General features: G+C 42.0%; 1 protein-coding gene across 1 annotated transcript in view; it reads right to left on the bottom strand.

Annotated features, from left to right (window-relative positions):
• Positions 1 to 3,704: 3,704 nt before the first annotated feature.
• gpr158b (G protein-coupled receptor 158b) overlaps positions 3,705 to 17,789 on the bottom strand; it is a 91,190-nt gene continuing 77,105 nt past the window's right edge. Inside the window, exons 9-11 of the mRNA XM_029642072.2 lie at positions 10,046 to 10,151; positions 9,585 to 9,731; positions 3,705 to 7,365 (exon numbers count right to left, since the gene is read on the bottom strand). Coding sequence (XP_029497932.2) covers positions 5,545 to 7,365; positions 9,585 to 9,731; positions 10,046 to 10,151 — 2,074 coding nt within the window. The 3' untranslated portion in view covers positions 3,705 to 5,544. The remainder of the gene's footprint in view (positions 7,366 to 9,584; positions 9,732 to 10,045; positions 10,152 to 17,789) is intronic.

Here is a 17,789-nt window from a genome sequence, read left to right as displayed (position 1 = left end):
AGCCATTTTCAAGTCTTTCCATTAATTTCCAAGCCAATTTAAGTCAAATCTCATCTTGGTAAGCAATTACAGTGTAGATTTGGCCTTGTGTTTTAGGTTATTGTCCTGCAGAAAGGTGAATTTGTCTCCCAGTGTCTGTTGGAAGCAGACTGAACCAGGTTTTCCTCTAGGAATTTGCCTGTGCTTTGCTCCATTCCGTTTATTTTTTATCCCAGATAACTCCCTAGTCCTTGCTGATGACAAGCATAACTGACAAGCATAACATGATGCAGCCTCAACCAGGCTTGAAAATACGAAAAGTGGTACACAGTGATGTGTTGGATTTGCCCCACACATTACGCTTTGTATTCGGTACAAAAAGTTCTGGACAAAAAGTTCAGGACATAAAGTTAATTTCTTTGCCACATCATTTTTTTGTATGCAGGATGCATGTTTTGGAATTCTGTACAGGCTTCCTTTTCACTCTATCATTTAGGTTAGTATTGTGGAGTAAGTACAATGTTGTTGATCCATCCTAAGTTCTCATATCACAACCATTAAACTATGTAACTGTTTTAAACTGTCTTTGGGGTAGCAGGTAGCCTAGTGGTTAGAGTGTTGGGCCAGTAACCAAAGGTAAAAATCTGTTGTTCTGCCCCTGAACAAGGCAGTTAGCCCACTGTTCCCCGATATCCGTCATTGTAAATAAGAATTTGTTCTTAACTGACTTGCCTAGTTAAATAAAGGTAAAAAAAATGGTTTTAATCACAATTTGCCTCATGGTAAAACCCCTGAGCAGTTTCCTTCCTCTCCGGCAACTTAGTCAGGAAGGATGCCTGTATCTTTGTGGTCACTGGGTGTAATAGTTACACCATCCAAAGCCTAAATAGTAACTTCACCATACTCAAAGGAATATTCAGCATATGCTTTTTTTATTTTCACCAATCGGTGCCCTTCTTTGTGAGCCATCGAAAACCTCCCTGGTCTTTGTGGCTGAATATGTACTTGAGGGACCTTACAGGTAATTGTGTGCGTAGGGTACAGAGATGGTGTAGTCATTCAAAAATCATGTTAACCACTATTATTGAACACGGAATGAGTCCATGCAATTTATGAGATTTGTTAAGCACATTTGTAACTTCTGAACTTATTTAGGTTTGCCATAACAAAGGGGTTGAATACTTATTTTAAATTCAGGCTGTAACACAACAAAATGTGGGAAAAATAAAGGGGTGTGAAGGCCCTTTCTGAAGGCACTGTATGTTTCATGTTAGCCACCATATTCTAATGTGAGTATCCTCTGCATGCCTTATATAATGGCTGCTTTGCGTGATGTATTGTTGTCTCTACCTTCTTGCCCTTTGTGCTGTTTTCTGTGCCCAATAATGTTTGTACCATGTTTTGTGCTGCAACCATTTTGTGCTGCTGCCACGTTGTGTTACTACCATGTTGTTGTCATGTTGTGTTGCTACCATACTGTGTTGTCATGTTGTGTTGCTACCATGCTGTGTTGTCATGTTGTGTTGCTACCATGCTGTGTTGTCATGTGTTGCTGCCATGCTATGTTGTTGTCTTAGGTCTCTCTTTATGCAGTGTTATGGTGTCTCTCTTGTAGTGATGTGTGTTTTTATCATATATTTTTCTTTTCTTTTTTCTTTTTAATCCCAGCCCCAGTCCCCGCAGGAGGCCTTTTGCCTTCTGGTAGGCCGTCATTGCAAATAACCATTTGTTCTTAACTGACTTGCCTAGTTAAATAAAGGTTAAATAAAAAAAAACATGTATACTGTACATATAATGACAATTTTCAGGAGACCCTAGGCTACCAGACTAGGGTTGTACACTGTTGTGTTAGACATCCATAAACAATTATATTGTTTTAACATGGACACAGTATGTAAGTAATATAAACATATTGTTTACCCCAAATGAGCTGTAATAAAATGTATATATATATATATATATATTTACAGTGATTCCAATCAAATGCATTTGTAATACCAGATGTGCCATGCTGCTGCTGTAGTGTCTCTTCGCATTAGCACACGTTTAGCATGACATTTAGAGACATGTGTGGCTAATTCCAGTAGATAGTAGGCTTACTATGACCACTCATTAGAGTTCTAAGAATAGCAATTATGCCACCTGCCAAAGTGCCAGTCTTTACTGCCGTAATACACGCATTTGTAAACATTGTGACACCAAACCTCATGCTTATCAAGGTCATTAAACTCTGCTTTAACAAGACTGTAGGCTACATATTTTAATTATGGTTGGAATGTTTGTTATATATTTAAGCAACAATGTTCCTGGGTACAGCCCTTAGCCGTGGTATTTTGGCCATACACCAGAAACCCCAGAGGTGCCTTATTGCTATTATAAACTGGTTACCAACATAAATAGAACAGTAAACAAGTGTTTTTCCATCACACCTGTGGTATGTTGTCTGATATACACACTCTGAACTGATTCCACCAATCAGGATCCAGGACCCAAACTATATGGTTTATAATTAAGCAATAATGCACGAGAGGGTGTGGTATATGGCCAATATACCACGGCTAAGAGCTACTTTTAATAAATGAGCAAAAATGTCTAAAAACCTGTTTTTGCTTTGTCGTTATTGGGTATTGTGTGTAGATTGATGAGGGGAAAGACAACAACATTTGAATCCATTATATAATAAGGCTGTAACGTAACACAATGTGGAAAAAGTGAAGGGGTCGAATACTTTCATAATGCACTGTATGTTTTCAATAAACATTGGAGACAAAATATAGTTTACATGTTGTCACCAATGTAAGCCAACCAGTCAGTTTTGCCCCACAGTTGTGCACGAGTTGGTTTTGTTGCTAAACGACAAACCCATCTATAGAGATCAGTTCTTTTGGGAGCCCAGATAATCTATTTATAAATTCCATCATTGGATGGTTTGGTAGTTTGCCAAGGGACTTCATACACACTTACAAGACAAGACAAAGCCTCTCATACAAGACAAAAGCCTCTCTTGTTCATTGTCAGAACACAAAATAACTACAGCCCACAGTCCCTCTGTCTATTCAGCTTGACCCAGCACTGACCAAAAGCTTCTCCTTCTCTGATATGCAATATCAATACATATTCAGTATATTTTCATTATATTCAATATTCAATCACTTATTTTATTTAATGCGTTAAGTGTCTAAAAACTTAAGGGTCATTACAAATGAGCAATCGGTTTGGTTCAACCATAAATTATATTGCTGGGACTTCATTTGTCTGATATTAGGCTCCTGGTGAAATTCTAGTCTGTAAAAACAATTCAAGGATGAGGAAGTAACATTTTAAGATTTGTCATAAGCATGTATGAGCCCCTTAAATGGATAGACCAGCCAAATTGCAAATGTACATATTTTTTTGCTTATTGAAAGCAGTCTATGGACAAGGAGAAAACTGCAATCCACCCTTTGGTTTTGCTTACCTTGTCACTGCCAATAATATTAGTATTTTCTAACCAAAATCAATGTTCTCCAAAATTCAAATAAATTAAGTAGCAACACAATCCCTTCCAGAGACTTTGAAATGATTTGGTATGGCAGAAAATATTATGTCTACAGTTATGTATGCTTATCTCCACCAGGGGTTAGTGTTGTTCTATGTGATGAAGTAGTAGGTATTCTCTCCAGACCATGGTTAGTCAGCACTGTTCGACAATACCCATCAAATAACAACAGGAAATAAGATTGAGTTTTATATGAATATTTATTGCAAGCATACAATAGTGGTACAAGTTCACTTAACAAACCAGTCATAACAGTCTGATGGAGCAGGGTTTGTGAAGAGCAGTGAGACGCTGGGCCAATATGTTTAGTGTCATGCAGAAGCCACTGTAGCATTCATACAGCATCATCGTGTTCCTGATTACCTAGATCTTATTCACTAGGATACCAAATGGAGGAAAACAGACAAACAGGGAGGAAATAAACCGAACTTGTCCAATAAGAAATGTTTCTTTCCATTGCGAAAGTTTTCCATTGCAATAATGAACATGACCCTTATGTCTTTGACAACATTCAACAACAAGAGTTACTAGTTACTGGTGGAGTAGATCAAATCACCACCACTAAAATGTTACAAAGGCCATATAAATAAAGGAAGAGGGAATCGGTAATAATGCTAAAGTGGCAAACGTTTTTCATGCAATGCAATGATGCAGACACACACACACTGTACACACCCACACACACATGCAATAATGCACTCACGCTGTACACACCCACACACACATGCAATAATGCACTCACGCTGTACACACCCACGCACACATGCAATAATGCACACACAAACACCTACCCGTGTGGAATCTATGGTGACACTATTTTGACAATCAATGTCATAGCATTTGATTTTAGGTGAACAACTATAAGGTGTTATCAAGCAATTGCATGGATTTTGGAAAGCAAGCAAAAGTCAAATATGCTGTATAATCCATCTGACTTTTCTTTGCTTTTGGTCCATAAGATAGCACTGAAGTGATTATACATAAACCTTCAAATAAAAATGTTTGGGAAAAGTACAAGACAAAACTTGTTAATGATTCACCTAAAATTAACATATGTAAATTAATGTCAACATTGTATAAGAGGGGGGGGGAACCTTTGGGATTACAATACTGCTTCAATATTTTTTCCATATCATATTTTCAGATGAATGCACATAGAAACATTCTTGAAAGCTTTATGTTTTAAGTTGTATTTTAACTTTGAACTTGAACATTGAATTATAGTAGGCAACATCAAGTATTACATCTTCATTACCAAATGTTTTGGATGTAAGTTGACTAATGGACATAAATACACTTTTGGAAGTGCTTTGCCACATGCTACAGCAGGTTTTTTTGAGAAATGAATACATCAAAGATACACTTCTGCTTTTTATTACAGACATCAAGCATGTTTGACTAAATGGAGACCAGGTGAGATACTTTTCCTTCAGGGCATGTATCATCATGTTGCTACCTATGTACTAAATGTTAACTATGTACGGTTCACCTATGTACCTATTTCTCCTGCTCAACACTCAAAATGAATATCCTTTGTATAATCTATAAGGCCCAAAATTAAGGCATAATTACCTATGCACTGTGCTTAATATGGAAATGACATGATGTACTTCCCAATGACCAACATTCTGAACTCATACTCCAACCATTACTTGACAAAAATGGCACAGAAGCAGGATTCAGGCCAAAGAGAACTCTTATGACACAATTTAATGTATTGAAGAATGTGAAAAAACGTGCACAAATGCAAACTGAGAAAATCTACCAGCAAATAGTACCGACAACACTTTCCTCTACATTTCAGAAAAGTGACTTTAAGTTGCATAATTACACAACTAACAAAACAACAAATACTTTGTTTGGAATGCTTTAAGAGACGGTAGTGTCATGTTTTTCTTCACAATATGATTTTGACATAACCACAAGGCAAATTGTTTTTTTCACCACACTTTCCCTATCTTTAAAACCCAGTTTGCAGGGTTTTTGTGCAGTGAATACAAAACATATAAAGTCCATTATGTCAAATATCATGCACTTTTCTCTGACCCATTGTCTTCAAAATCCCACGGACAAACGTCAACCTTTTTGGCAGTGCTCATGGGTTGTTTATAATTAGAACTCAAAGAGTTTTCTTTCGCTGGAGAAGTTTTTGTCTGTGCCATGTTGGTTGGCGCGTTTTCTACCTCCCATGGGCATGCCTCCGCTCTCTTGTTCTCCGACGCCTCCGGGTCTCTTGTCGAGCTTTTCCGTCTCCCAGACGCGGGCACGGTGACCGAACCGCCCTCCGAGGATTGGCTGACACGTCGTCTTTCCGGGGGCTTGCTGGAGGAGCTCCTCCTCTCCTTGCTCTTTGACCTGTGCTGCTTCTCTTCCTCCCTGTCCCTCCTTCCTTTCTCTCTCTCACCTCTCTCTTTGTAGGAGCATGAGCCTTTTCGTTTCCGCTTGGAGTGAGGCGTGGGGCTGGAGCAGTTCTTCTCCTGGCTGGGGGAGGGCGGGGCAGGTGCTTCATTGTAGTCCCAGGGACAGATGTCCACCATCAGGGTGGGCGGCTGCAGCAGACTCCCCGTGGATTTGGAGTAGTCTGAGTGGAGGATCTTGGGCTTCCCATCGGTGGGTGTAACACTCTTCTTACTTCTGATCCTCTCTGGGGAGATGGAGTCTGAGTCACCTCCCAACACCGGCTGCTCCTCAAAGGCCCAGGGGCACACCTCTGGTTTGAGGGGGAGTGGAGATCTGGGAGACCTGGGCTTCCTTGTTTCTCTGGCCTCGTCTGGTTCACAACCCTTACCTTTGGAGCGACGTCGGCCTGCAGGTGATTGCCCTGCGGCTCCCTGTTGCTTCTGTTGGGAGCGACTGCCCTTGGTGCTAACCGCACCACCACCACCACCCCCCCTGTGGACCGTGGTGGTCTCTCCCAGAGCAATGGACACATGCTTCTGTGACCTTCCTTCCGAGGGGGTTGGGGGGTCCTCTACATCCCAAGGGCACACCTCGGAGAGGTCATACAGGTTTCTCCCTGGCTCTGTATTGATGGACGGCTGGCTGCCACTCACCTGCTGCTTCATGATGCCCATCTTGCCCATGGGCGTCTTGGAGTACTCCACCGACTGGCTGATGATCATCTTGGGATAACACTCCTTCTCTTCCGCCTCGTCCACCTCAGAAAGCATCGTCCCATCGCAGCCCTTGAGTCCCTTCTTGGTTGCTTCCTCCACGCAATGTGTCTTGCTGGTGAGCCCGGGCATCTTCTCTTTAGCACTGGTTATGACACTCAGTGACTTCTGCATGATGGACGTCCTCAGGTGGATGGGCTTTTTATCCACTGTAAAGTTGTGCGCGCTGGCTGACTTGCAGACCAAGGGCACTGACTCAGTGGACTCGGAAGGTTCAACCCTTGGGGCATGCTCTGGTGACTTCTTCACCTGTCTCCTCATGAGGGATCCAAGCAAGGAACCCTCACCGGCAGCCATTTTGTCCCCACACAAGCTCTCTCCGCCAGGAGTTTCCTCCCCTTGGTCACAGACGTGGTCGTAGCTGTGCGATTTCTTCAGGCCAAGGACCTTGTTTTTCAGAGAGTCTTCCCTGGACTTGTGACCAGAGTGGGATGGGTCAAAGGGGTTCCGTCGAAGGGTGCTCCGGTTGCTCCCATGCTCACTACAGTCACGATCCTCACGACTGCCATGGCTGCCGTGCCGGTGCATAGTCTCTGGGATCTCAGTGATGCGCCTCATGAGGGAGCGGCCCAGGCCCTTCTTGGAGCTGCGCTTCTTTTGGAGATGGGGGTTGTTGGCCAACATCTTCTTGCGCTTGTAGACCTCCAGTTGGACGTAGAGCTTCTTTAGCTCATCCTAAAATAGCAACACAGAGAGAGGTGTTGAGAGAGAGAAAAGTGGGTGAGAAATCATAAGGAGGAAAATTATTTCTCTAAGTGTTTGTGCTACAGACATTTTCTGACATCACAGACACAAACTAACCATGGTCCATTTCCTTGACAGACCAGAACTTTGCCACAAGGTAGTGACTTCCCACAGGGGTCAGTGTCGGGGACAATACCGTTTTTAATCTACATGCTCTCCCCAAACCAAATACCTAAGTATACAGAAAAACAAAAGGGACACAACATCTCTACCTTATCAAACTTTGGCATCTGCTCTAATGAACTGTGCTATACAAATTAAACTTGATAATTAATTACTAAAATGTGGTGCTGTGAGTGATACGCCTTCATTGACTGGGCATGTTCCCAAACAAAATGTATTTTCCTTTGTTAAGACACAGCAAATGGGTACTTAATCTAACCAGTCTCTTCTCTGTAAAATAAGCTGAATGGCGCCAGAGGAGATGGCTGCCATTTCACAGGCTCCTAACCAATTGTGCTATTGTGTGTGTTTCTTCGTGTTATTTGTAACTTATTTTGTACCTATTGTTTCTGCCACCGTCTCTTATGACGGAAAAGAGATATCAGAACAGCAATTACGCACATCATACTGGACAAAGATTTTTTCTTTAACGAGTCGGACTTGAAGGATATACTTCAGACCCAAATCCTTGTCATTCGCATGAAGAAGAGACAGAGATATCGGGGACGTAGATCGAGGTGCCTTGTAAGATTCCGACGGCAAGTGGGTAATCCGCCTCTACCATCAGTCCTATTAGCCAAAGTGCAATCATTGGATAAGAAAATGGATGAGCTCTGATCAAGAGTATCCTACCAAGAGACATTAAAAACCATAATATATTATGTTTCACAGAGTCGTGGCTGAAAAACGACATGGATAGCATACAGCTGGCTGGGTTTTCCATGCATCGACAAGATAGAACAGCTGCCTCCGGTAAGACAAGGGGTGGCGGTCTGTGTCTATTTGTAAATAACAGCTGGTGTACAAAATCTAATATAAATGAAGTCTCTAGTTATGCACGGCTGAGGTAAAGTATCTCATGATAAGCTGTAGAACACACAATTTACCAAGAGAGTTTTCATCTATATTTTTTGTAGCTGTCTATTTACCACCACAAACCGATGCTGGCACTAAGACCGCACTCAACGAGCTGAATAAGGCCATAAGCAAACAAGAATATTCTCATCCAGAGGCAACACTCCTAGTGACCGGGGACTTTAGGGAAACTTAAATCCATTTTATCTAATTTCTACCAGCATGTTACATGTGCAACAAGAGGGAAAAAACTCTAGACCACCTTTACTCCACACACAGAGACATGTACAAAGCTCTCCCTCGAGCCTCCATTTGGCAAATCTGGCCATAACTTTATCCTCCTGATTCCTGCTGACAAGTAAAAACTAAACAGTGAGACTGAAAAGATTTGGCATGGGTCCTTAGATCCTCAAAAATTTCTACAGCTGCACCATCGAGAGCATCCTGAATGGTTGCATCACCGCCTGGTACGGTCTCCGACCACAAGGCACTACAGAGGATAGTGCGTACGGCTCAGTATATCACTGGGGCCAAGCTTCCTGCCACCCAGGACCTTTATACCAGGCGGTGTCAGAGGAAGGCCCTAAAAATTGCCAAAGACTCCAGCCACCCTAGTCATAGACTGTTCTCTCTGCTACCGATTGGCAAGTGGTAACGGAGCGCCAAGTCTAGGTCCAAAAGGCTTCTTAACAGCTTCTATCCCTTAGCCGTAAGACTCCTGAACAGCTAATCAAATGGCTACCAGGACTACATTCATTTATGCTGCTGCTACTCTCTGTTTATTATCTATGCATAGTCACTTTACCTCTACCTACATGTACATATTACCTCAATTACCTCGACTAACCTGTGCCCCCGCACATTGACTCTGTACCAGCACCCCTTGTATACAGCCTTCCTACTGTTATTTTATTGTTGCTCTTTAATGATTTATTTTTCTTATTTTTCACTTCAGTTTATTTGAGTAAATACGTTCTTAACACTTTTTTGTCATAAAACTGCATTGTTGGTTAAGGGCTTGTAAGTAAGCATTTTACTGTATACCTGTTGTGTAGACCTTACAATGCATGTGACAAATAACATTTGATTTGATTTGTTTACAGAACAAAAAAAGACAGAGGGACCCTGCTCACACGTATGTCCTCAGGGTCCAGGCTGTGCTCACTCCAGGCTGAGGTGATGCTGCTGTTGAGGTAGGACCCAGACCGGCCCATGTCCAGCTCCTCCTCATAGGCTTCAGTGGCAATGTCATCCCTTGCCTGAGTCCCTGTGGACAGAAACTAACGAGAGGGGAAAAAACCTACTTAGGGTGACATTATTTAAAATGTTATAGTGCATTTGTTCACGGCGTGCTTGTATTTTCAGGAGGAAAGATTGACATCATCCCACTGTTCATAATTGTCATCTAATTAAATCTTGAGAAATTAACGGTTTATTCCCCACTCATCGAGTGTTTAAATGTTCTCAAATAAGACTTAAAAATACCCAGATGTGCACTTAAATCACAATACGATAATTATTATTGCAGTAAGAAGCTGTTAAATGTAATGCTCATGTATTCATGGGAAAGGGAGAGGAGAGAGAGCAGGGTTACCTTTGGAACAAGCAGAAGCCCCAAAGTCACAGTCACGGTGAGGTGTGTGTGAGTGAAGACCAGCATGAGCATCCAGTCTGGGTGCCACAGAGGGGCCAGAGTGAACCTGCAGATAGATAGCAACAGATAGGACACTTTTATTGAAGTGTAACAGAGTGCATTCCATTCTGCCCTGAGTAGGGTTGGAACTCACAACCCTAGTCAAAGAACCTGTTTTGTGATTTTTTTCCCCCAATAGAATCCTATAGGATTCTCACAATCCTATTTTGTGTCACTTCTATCCGAATCCTATCCAGAGTCCCATTGGCCTACTCTTTTCCTTTTGTAAATCAAAAGTAATCCTAATGGATCCTATAGGATTCTCACAATCCTATAAAATGTTATGTCATTGTCAGAAATCTATTGGAATCTTATTGGACTATTTTTTTCCCCCTATTGGAAATCAATCCTATAGGTTTTTGATAAATCATGTAGGATTTTGCCACCCCAATCTGAATCCTATAATTTATCTTAACTGAAATGCTAAATAGTACACCTTTTTGACACAAACGTAAACATCCTTGCGGACAATCTCAGAAGCTTTCACAGCAATTGTTGTCACAGTTGGCACCATAACTTTAATGTGTGACGATGATGCACCAGATGCAAATATTTTCTCACGTTGTGTCCCTTGGACCTTGGGGGATGGTTGCGTGAGATACACTGAGATACACTACATGACCAAGGTATGTGGGCACCTCCATGTCGAACATCCCATTCTAAAAAATGGTCCCCCCTTTGCTGCTTTAACAGCTTCCACTCTTCTGAGAAGGCGTTCCACTAGATGTTGCTGCGGGGACTTGCTTCCATTCAGCCACAAGAGCATTAGTCAGGTCGGGCACTGATGTTGGCAATTAGTCCTGGCTCGCAGTCGGCATTCCAATTCATACCAAAGTTGTTTGATGGGGTTGAGGTCAGGGCTCTGTGCAGGCCAGTCAAGTTCTTCCACACTGATCTCGACAAACCATTTCTGTATGGACCAGGCTTTGTGCTAAAGGGCATTGTTATGCTGAAACAGGAAAGGACTTTCCCCAAACTGTTGCCACAAAGTTGGAAGCACAGAATCGTCTAGAATGTCATTGTATGCTGTAGCGTTAAGATTTCCCTTCACTGGAACTAACGGGCCTAGCCATATCCATGAAAACCATTACTTATCCTCCACCAAACTTGACAGTTGGCTCTATGCATTGGGGCAGGTAGCATTCTCCTGGTATCTGCCAAGCCCAGATCTGTCCATCGAACTGCCAGATGGTGAAGCGTAATTCATCACTCCAGAAAACACGTTTCCACTGCTCCAGAGTCCAATGGTGGCAGGCTTTACACCACACCAGCCGACGCTTGGCATTGCGCATGGTGATCTTAGGCTTGTGTGCTGCTGCTCGACCATGGAAACCCATTTCATGAAGCTCCCGATAAAGAGTTATTGTGCTGACGTTCTTGTGCTGATGCGCTTCAGAACTCGTCGGTCCCGTTCTGCTTGTTTTCTTCCACTGTCATGTCCTGACCTTAGTATTCTTTGTTTTCTTTATTATTTTGGTTAGGTCGGGGTGTGACATGGGTGATATGTGTTTTTGCACTGTCTAGGGGTTTTGTATGTTTATGGGGTTGTTTACTATCTAGGTGTTTTGTATGTCTATGGTTGCCTGGATTGGTTCTCAATCAGAGGCAGCTGTTTATCGTTGTCTCTGACTGGGAACCATATTTAGGCAGCCATATTCTTTGGGTATTTTGTGGGTTATTGTCTATGTCTAGTTGCCTGTGTCTGCACAGTTTATATTGTAGCTTCACGTTAGTTTTGTTATTTTGTATAGTTTGTTTAGTGTCCGTCTTTATTAAAAGTAACATGTATTCATATCACTTGGTCTCCTGCATTCAACGAACGTGACAACCACTTCGCGGCTGGAAAGGTGGCATCCTATGACGGTGCCACGTTGAAAGTCGCTGAGCTCTTCGGTAAGGCCATTCTACTGTCAATGTTTGTCTATGGAGATTGCATGGCGATGTGCTCAATTTATACACCTGCCAGCAACGGGTGTGGCTAAAATATCCAAATCCACTCATTTGAAGGGGTGTCCACAAACTTTTGTTTATATAAGTTAGGTACTGGTTAGAGGGGACATTGCCAGTGGTTTCCCACTATAGGGTCACCATCTCAAGTGACAAGAGTGCAGTGGAGGCTGCTGAGGGGAGGGCGGCTCATAATGATGGCTGGAATGGAGTCAATGGAGTGGTATCAACCACATGGAAACAACGTGTTTCCATGCCCCCTCCTCGACGGGGCTTCGAGCCCCGGCTCGGCCGACTGTCTTCCCTAAACCACTTTCTGTACCCTTCTCTATATCTGTCTCCCTATCTGAACTTACATCTGTCCCTAAAAAAATGAAATAATAATATATCCAATCTCCTAATAAAGAACACATTTTTACCCTAGTCAAAAAAATCCTTCAGCATTTCAATAAAAAATTGTATTAGAATCTAAAATAATAAAACAAACCCTATTGGATAGGTTCCAAAATCGGATACATTTTTATTTAGGATTCTAACATGATTTTTTATTTATTGGAATCCTATTTTTTTATTTATTTATTTATTTCACCTTTATTTAACCAGGTAGGCTAGTTGAGAACACCTTTATTTAACCAGGTAGGCTAGTTGAGAACACCTTTATTTAACCGGGTAGGCTAGTTGAGAACACCTTTATTTAACCAGGTAGGCTAGTTGAGAACAAGTTCTCATTTGCAACTGCGACCTGGCCAAGATAAAGCATTGCAGTGTGAACAGACAACACAGAGTTACACATGGAGTAAACAATTAACAAGTCAATAACACAGTAGAAAAAAAAGAGAGTCTATATACATTGTGTGCAAAAGGCATGAGGAGGTAGGCGAATAATTACAATTTTGCAGATTAACACTGGAGTGATAAATGATCAGATGGTCATGTACAGGTAGAGATATTGGTGTGCAAAAAAGCAGAAAAGTAAATAAATATAAACAGTATGGGGATGAGGTAGGTAAAATTGGGTGGGCTATTTACTGATAGACTATGTACAGCTGCAGCGATCGGTTAGCTGCTCAGATAGCAGATGTTTAAAGTTGGTGAGGGAGATAAAAGTCTCCAACTTCAGCGATTTTTGCAATTCGTTCCAGTCACAGGCAGCAGAGAATAAGATTTTTTGCAAAAGCAGCAGCTAATGGGGATCCTAATTAATACCAAATACCAGGAAAACATTTTTTTGCATGATTTGCATGGAGCAAAAAAAACTGTGTGGGAAAACAAAAGTACCAGGATGCACGCAAACTCAAGACTTTGCTCCACCACTACCTATGCAGTGGAGTCTCTTTGCTCTTTAATGGGAGTTGTGTTATTAGGAAGTACCCCAATAGTAAACGTGGCGTTGAAACGAGTGGCCACTCAGTCATCACAGTTTGGTGAATATGAAGCTTCTTATGCCAATAATCGGAAATGGAAACCCAGTATATTCCTGGATATGCAGCTTCACTAAGAAGGACACCAACCTCTGGTGGAGAGATGACCTGCTGGATGTGTACAGAGTGACTGCTGTTTTTCTCACCAACAGAGGATACCAAAATCCTGAGAAGCTCGATGGCGCTGAGATCCTCATCGGTAACTCACTGGAACAATGGCAACAACCCCAGATGTGCTGTCATCTTCCACACCTCAGCAGGAGAGACCCACACCTTCCAGTGTAAAGAGTTAGCTTCTCTTTTCTTTACCACTCTTCTTCAACTTACCCTTTGCATGAAACATTTCTTGACATTTGATGTGTTCTTTCAAATCTGATAGCCAGTGCACAAGGCTGTTGGATTCTCTGTTTGAGCACTATGGAACCCCTGGCTCAGATGTATGCTTAGCCTAGCGGTTAAGAACGTTGGGTCAATAACTTTTGGTTGTTGGTTTGAATCCCTGAGCCGGAAAAGTGGGAAAATCTGCCGTTCTGCCCTTGAGCAAGACAGTTAACCCCTAACAACAAGTTTTCCCTTTCCCTTCATGAAGAGTATCACTTTCTGAACGAAAACAAGCTGTGGACTAAAGCACAGCGTTACTGCAGAGACAAGTACATTGACTTGGCCACCATAGACAACACGGAGGACATGGACAGACTGACTAAAACTGTGGACAGTGGCTACACTGAAGCAGGCTGGAGAAGGGCACAGTGTTAAGAAAGTGATAGTGGTCAGATAACACTTACAGTGAAGGATATTTCAAATAGGGAAGGAGGAATGTGTGTTTATGAGAAAAAGTATTCGTTGGAAAGATCACTGATGCGAAGGTCTACATATTTGGTTTATCTGCTACAACGGTAAGCAATCTCAATCACACAATCCATCATAAAATATTCTACAAATCTCTGTTGATATAGTAGTATATGTCATAGCCTTGTGGCCGGTTCAAAATCAAAGTACTGACAGGATGAAAAATCAGGAGGGAGTGAGCTGGCAACTAGAGGGTTGCTGGCACCTACAGTATCAGTCAAAAGTTTTGGACACACCTGCTCATTCAAGGGTTTTCCTTTATTTATACTATTTTCTACATTGTAGATTAATAGTGAAGACATTAAAACTATGCAATAATACAACCAAAGAAGTGTGAAACAAATAAAAATATATTTGAGATTATTCAAAGTAGCCACCCTTTGCCTTGATGAAAGCTTTGCACATTCTTGGCATTCTCCCATCTCTTGAAGGAGTTCCCACATATGCTCAGCACCTGTTGGCTGCTTTTCCTTCACTCTGTGGTCCAACTCATCCTAAACCAACACAATTGGGTTGAGGTCAGGTGATTGTGGAGGCCAGGTCATCTGATGCAGCACTCCATTCTTCTTGGTCAAATAGCCCTTACACAGCCTGGAGGTGTGTTTTGGGTCATTGTCCTGTTGAAAGACAAATGGTAGTCCCATTAAGCACAAACCAGATGGGATGGGATTTCACTGCTGAATGCTGTGGTAGCCATGCTGATTAAGTGTGCCTTGAATTCTTAATAAATCACTGACAGTGTCACCAGCAAAGCACCATCACATCTCCTCCTCCATGCTTCACGGTGGGAACCACACATGCAGATATCGTCCGCTCACCTACTCTGCGTCTCACAAAGACACGGCGGTTGGAACCAAAAATCTCAAATTTGGACTCATCAGACCAAACGATAGATTTCTACCAGTCTAATGTCCATAGCTCGTGTTTCTTGGCCCAAGCAAGTCTCTTCTTATTATCTGTGTCCATTAATAGTTGTTTCTTTGCAGAAATTTGACCATGAATGCTTGATTCACGCAGTCTCCTCTAAATAGTTGATGTTAAGAAGTGTCTGATACTTGAACTCTGTACAGCATTTATTTGGGCTGCAATTTCTGAGGCTGGTAACTCTAATGAACTTTTCCTCTGCAGCAGAGGTAACTCTGGGTCTTCCTTTCCTGTGACGGTCCTCAGGAGAGCCAATTTCATCATAGTGCTTGTGGTTTTGCGACTGCATTTGAATAAACTTTCTAGGTTCTTAAAATGTTCTGGATGGACTGACCTTCATGTGTTAAAGTAATGATGGACTGTCATTGATCTTATCTTATTTGAGCTGTTCTTGCCATAATATGGACATTTACCAAATAGGGCTGTCTTCTGTATACCAACCCTACCTTGTCACAACACAACTGATTGGTTCCATTGCATTAAGAAGGAAAGAAATTCCACAAATGAACTGTTAATGAGGTACACCTGTTAATTGAAATGCATTCCAGGTGACTACATTATGAAGCTGGTTGAGAGAATGCCAAGAGTGTGCAAAGCTGTCATCAAGGCTGTCACGTCCTGACCTTAGTTCCTTTGTTACGTCTCTATTTTGGTTTGGTCAGGGCGTGAGATGGGGTGGGAATTCTATATTTTTCATTTACTGTATATTTCAGGTGCCACCTGATGTCAATATTCCCTTGAGCAAGGAACTTAACTACATGCTCACTGGGCTCTGCACTCTAGCTGCAGTGGTTCAGGGTCAGTGAAGAGCCCACCAGCTACCACAACTGGGCTCCAGGAAACGGGACTGCCATGGAGGACTGTGGGAGAACCGGAGCTGTGAGAACCGGGGCAGTAAAAAGAGATGGATGTCACCAGTGGGTTAGTCTGCCTGAGACCCAGGAGCTCTACTTTATCTGCAGCACCTCTGTCAAGTAGTAGAATCTGGACCCTGCTCTAGCACAGTGGCATTCCCAGACACAGATTAAGCCTAGTCCTGAACAAAAAATCAGAAAAGAGAAAAGTGTTACAGAATCTCCCTGCCGAGGGCACTGTGGGACTAATTTACAGCGTGTGTGTTGTTGTATATGTCTGGCTGGCACTGCATAGTCTAGCCTCACACGGGATATCGATTACCTCCAGCTTGTGGCTTCAGCCAATCAGACTGTCCCAATCAGTGTTGCCAACTAATTTTCAGGGTAAGTTGCTAGAGGCAGGTTGATTTGTTGCTAAAATTTGCTAAATGACGTTGTGATGTCATTGCGTGATAACGTAAAACTGCGTCATTACGTAGAATACACAATAACGTTACTCAAATTAACCGGCCATCTCGGCAAAAAATATGATTGGACATTTGTTCAGGTACAGACTCTCACTCTTTTCTATACTTCTGGCTGTACATTTTTGATTGAGACATGTTGATTGATGTTGTAAGTTCTGTTCAAGATCAAACATTCGTGACCAACTATATTAATTGGGTTTGGCTCGCTGGCTGACTGCTACAGTCAGCCATCAATGATTTGCAATTTATTGAAATTGCTGCTGAGCGCCTGCTGCTGACATCAATCACAATGCACTTTTGCAGCCAGGCACCTGTGTTGTGACTGAGTGTGTGACAGAGAATCATTTTTGTGTCATTTAGAGGGAAAATGCGTGCATTTTAGCATTTGAGTCACTTTCAAAAGTTACTAAAAATTCAAAATACATTTTTAAAAGTAGCTAAATTTGATGCTAGGTGCTGTTTGAAAGAAAAGTTGCCAGGGTAGTCTGAAAAGTTGCTAAATCTAGCAACAAAATTGCTAAATTGGCATCACTGGTCCCAATGCACCCCCACACTCTGCCCATGCATTGATCATACATCCTGTGATTGATTGGTCAGATGCTCCTAGCCAGCCCAGCACTGGAAAATCGGGTCTTTTGCATGCTCTCTCAAGTGTATAAGTATTAGCCAGGCCTGTACTGTGTTTTACCAGTCTCAGAACGTGGGTGGACACGTGTGCATGGGATGCGTATACAAAGTTATCACTGTTGACGTTGTTGTTATCCTTGTAGTATGTGCTACAGTAGCAGTATTCTATGTGGTTGTCATTCATGTTATTGTTATGTTACTACTGATATTGTTTACTACTTCCTATTTCCTATACTATACATTTAAATACAGTTCTTGCTCTTGTGTGCTGCTGTACAATAGCCTACTATTTGTATAATATACAGTCCATGCCATTATTCTTACTGTGCTATTGCCATGCTAGTCATTAAGCTGGTGTTACTATGGAATACATGGTTATTAGGTCATTATTAGGTACAGTCCTTGTTGTTTTATCCCATATTAGATTCTATCGTACTCTGCATATACACTATATATACAAAAGTATCTGGACACCCCTTCAAATTAGTGGATTCGGTTATTTCAGCCACACCCGTTGCTGACAAGTGTATAAAATCGACCACACAGCCATGCAATC

The sequence above is a fragment of the Oncorhynchus nerka genome, linkage group LG9b, assembly GCF_034236695.1.
Source record: "Oncorhynchus nerka isolate Pitt River linkage group LG9b, Oner_Uvic_2.0, whole genome shotgun sequence".
Taxonomy (NCBI): Eukaryota; Metazoa; Chordata; class Actinopteri; order Salmoniformes; family Salmonidae; genus Oncorhynchus; species Oncorhynchus nerka.
This window is presented reverse-complemented; position numbering and strand designations above follow the sequence as displayed.